Source organism: Pundamilia nyererei, unplaced genomic scaffold, assembly GCF_000239375.1.
Source record: "Pundamilia nyererei isolate P.nyererei 1_Seehausen unplaced genomic scaffold, PunNye1.0 scaffold00005, whole genome shotgun sequence".
Classification (NCBI taxonomy): domain Eukaryota; kingdom Metazoa; phylum Chordata; class Actinopteri; order Cichliformes; family Cichlidae; genus Pundamilia; species Pundamilia nyererei.
In genome coordinates, this window is record NW_005187406.1 from 370,801 (window position 1) to 373,406 (window position 2,606).

The 2,606-nt window shown below is 39.5% G+C and overlaps 1 protein-coding gene across 1 annotated transcript in view; it reads right to left on the reverse strand.

Moving 5' to 3' along the window:
- The window catches only part of LOC102209687 (vesicular glutamate transporter 1-like), a 14,973-nt gene extending 13,872 nt beyond the window's left edge, over positions 1–1,101 (reverse strand). Inside the window, exon 1 of the mRNA XM_005721597.1 lies at positions 576–1,101. Within this exon, the coding sequence (XP_005721654.1) occupies positions 576–637 (62 nt within the window). The 5' untranslated portion in view covers positions 638–1,101. The remainder of the gene's footprint in view (positions 1–575) is intronic.
- Between the last annotated feature and the right edge of the window lie 1,505 nt (positions 1,102–2,606).

Consider the following 2,606-nt stretch of genomic DNA (forward strand, 5'->3'; position numbering starts at 1 on the left):
CACACACACACACACACACACACACACACACACACACACACACACACGGTGTCACAGTGTCTCTGTAATGTGACAATGTAAGAGCACGGCAAGCTTAGGAGAAATGGATCCAAATATCGATCCAGCGCGTCATCTTACACTGAGAGAACATTTTGAGCCTGAAATGTAACTTCATTCTGTTTTTTTGTTCTTCGGGAACAAAGAATGATACACACTGCTTATAAAAGAGAGTTTGAAAATTAATTTGGGTTTCTTTTTTAATCTCTTATCAGCTACTTTAAGTCGCCAGTGCCACATACAGCGAGTTATTGTGTACACATTTCTTATATGAAAGATTTATAAGCGGACACATATTTCCATATTATTGATTCGGGCCTCTGGACATTATATTTCTTTAAATCTTCTTAATAGAAACACTGATAGACTAACAGGCCATGTTTCAGCATCAGTAAGATTGAACTTCCCCTCAGGTCCGCAGCTTAACCGCTAAACACAAAGCTCCTTTTTAACATTAAAGGTCATCCAGCAGATGTTTCTGCTCTGTTTCTGTTCCCTGAGGAGGAGATTTTACATACCCGTATATTTTCCCAAGAGTTTTGGCTGCCACGGCCTTAAACCTGTCCGGCCGGACCTCCATCCTCACGTCTCCAGGACCGGCCCAATGTGCAGTCTCTGCGCGCTCCCGACTGAGCGCACAGCCTTTCTCCTCTGCTTCCCGGCTTCTTGCTTCTTACTCACATTAAAAGAACCGATTTGGTTGGGTCACCAGCTTTCGTAACTCACGCTTTCATGTGAAACGAGACTCGTAATCAGCGACAGACTGTCCAGAGATTTGACTGAGCCTCCTTCAAGTCCCTTTATATAAAACCAGTCGAATATGCATGTTCAGCCCCACTTTTCCGGATACCCTGTCCAAACAAACTTCGTCACACTGTTTGGTGTCCGTAAAGGTTCACAGAGAGTCGTAGGAAACTTTCGATAAGATTCATATCCAAACGTTGTCTCTGGCCATGGTCCTGAAACAGATTACTGCTGCCGCTAATCTCTCCAAGTGTGTAGTGAGAGGAAGGTATACGGCACTTCCTTCCTCGTTTTAAGCACCGACTATCCAAGCCGCGGCTATTCTTGGACTGCACAAGCCTTGAATGGGGAGTTAGTGTAAACACTGTACCACCAAGAATATTAATAGAGCTTCTGGGTATTTGTAAGAAGGTACGCAGACTCACCTCGGGACAGTGGTTGTGGATTAGATTGCAGGTTTTTTCGCGTTTATGACCAGTCTTGATCTCTTCATGATCTGCACCTTACCAGCAGGGACAGAGGCAGGGCTGCTATATGTCATTATAAGTTAATGGAGTCACTTATTTGGTGCGTATTGGCGAGCTGCTTTCTTTTCGAGACATTTGTTTTACATATAGAAATGTTTAAACTAGCGTAAAACAGGCTTAATGTAACTGTATACTGTAGATAGAAAAAGTGGAAAAAGAAAAACTGCATTGAAGTATTTTATGTACGTGGGTCGGTCTTTTAAAATCACATTTTCGTTTGTCCATCAACAAAAGTGTCAGTATTGATTTTATCTTCCAGTCTCTTTACACTGGAAGTGCTGCATATACAACTAGGTTCATGAGGATTTGGACAATAGTAGCCCTTTTTATAAACAGTCCCTCATTTTTAGAGGCTCAGATATAACTTGACAACTGACTGAGAAGCAGTTTCGTGGCATTTCTTTACCTCGAGAAACTCGCCATTGCGTTCATTGTTTTATAACTGTGCCTGATTGTTGATTTGGCCACTCATAAAGTTGTTGCTGCTTCTCTGATAGATTTATTTGGGCTTTTTTTTTTCAACCCAACAATGGTTTCCTTCATATTAACCAGCATCTCTTTGACAGTTCCAGTGAAAACTGCTTAAAAGTCTGTCATTAATCTTCAGCCTTCAGCTTTGTTTGGCTTGAATTTCCTAAATGTAATGTTATTTATGTTTGTTAAACCCCTGAATTAAAGCTGAACGTCTGCAATTCAATCACATCATGGTTGTTTGATGTAGGAACCACTGTGGTGGTGTGCAGAGACACTATAGAAAATCTTCTTACTATCTAAATATTAAAGATGTACCTAACTTTATATTTTCAAAATCATCAAATATAAAGTATTATACATAAAATATCAATTCTAAAACAGTAGTCAAGATAGTTTTAAAGAGGCAAAACACCTTTCCCAGTCCAAGAGTCTGTATTCCTTTAACATGCACAGATTAAATCAGGCGTGTTAGGTTTATTTTTTTTAAATTTGGAGAGTTTATTTTCTAATTAGAGGGTGGTGCAGCTTTGATAAGATGCTGGTAATATCTAGTTTATTATGTGTAATAAACAAAAACACGGCAAAAATGACTACAGTTCATGCATATGACTGTGAATGAGAATAATGGGCAGTGAGGGTAAAGGAAGTCATGATTAACATTAACAGAACTGGATGTGAAGGTGCCGTATATCGCTAAGCTGTGCCTTAGTTTCCTCTTTATTTTACTGCTGTTGAGTGAAATCAAAAATTAGTCTATGTGTACAAAAAAAACAACACAAACATTCAAGTAACTGTAACTACTCC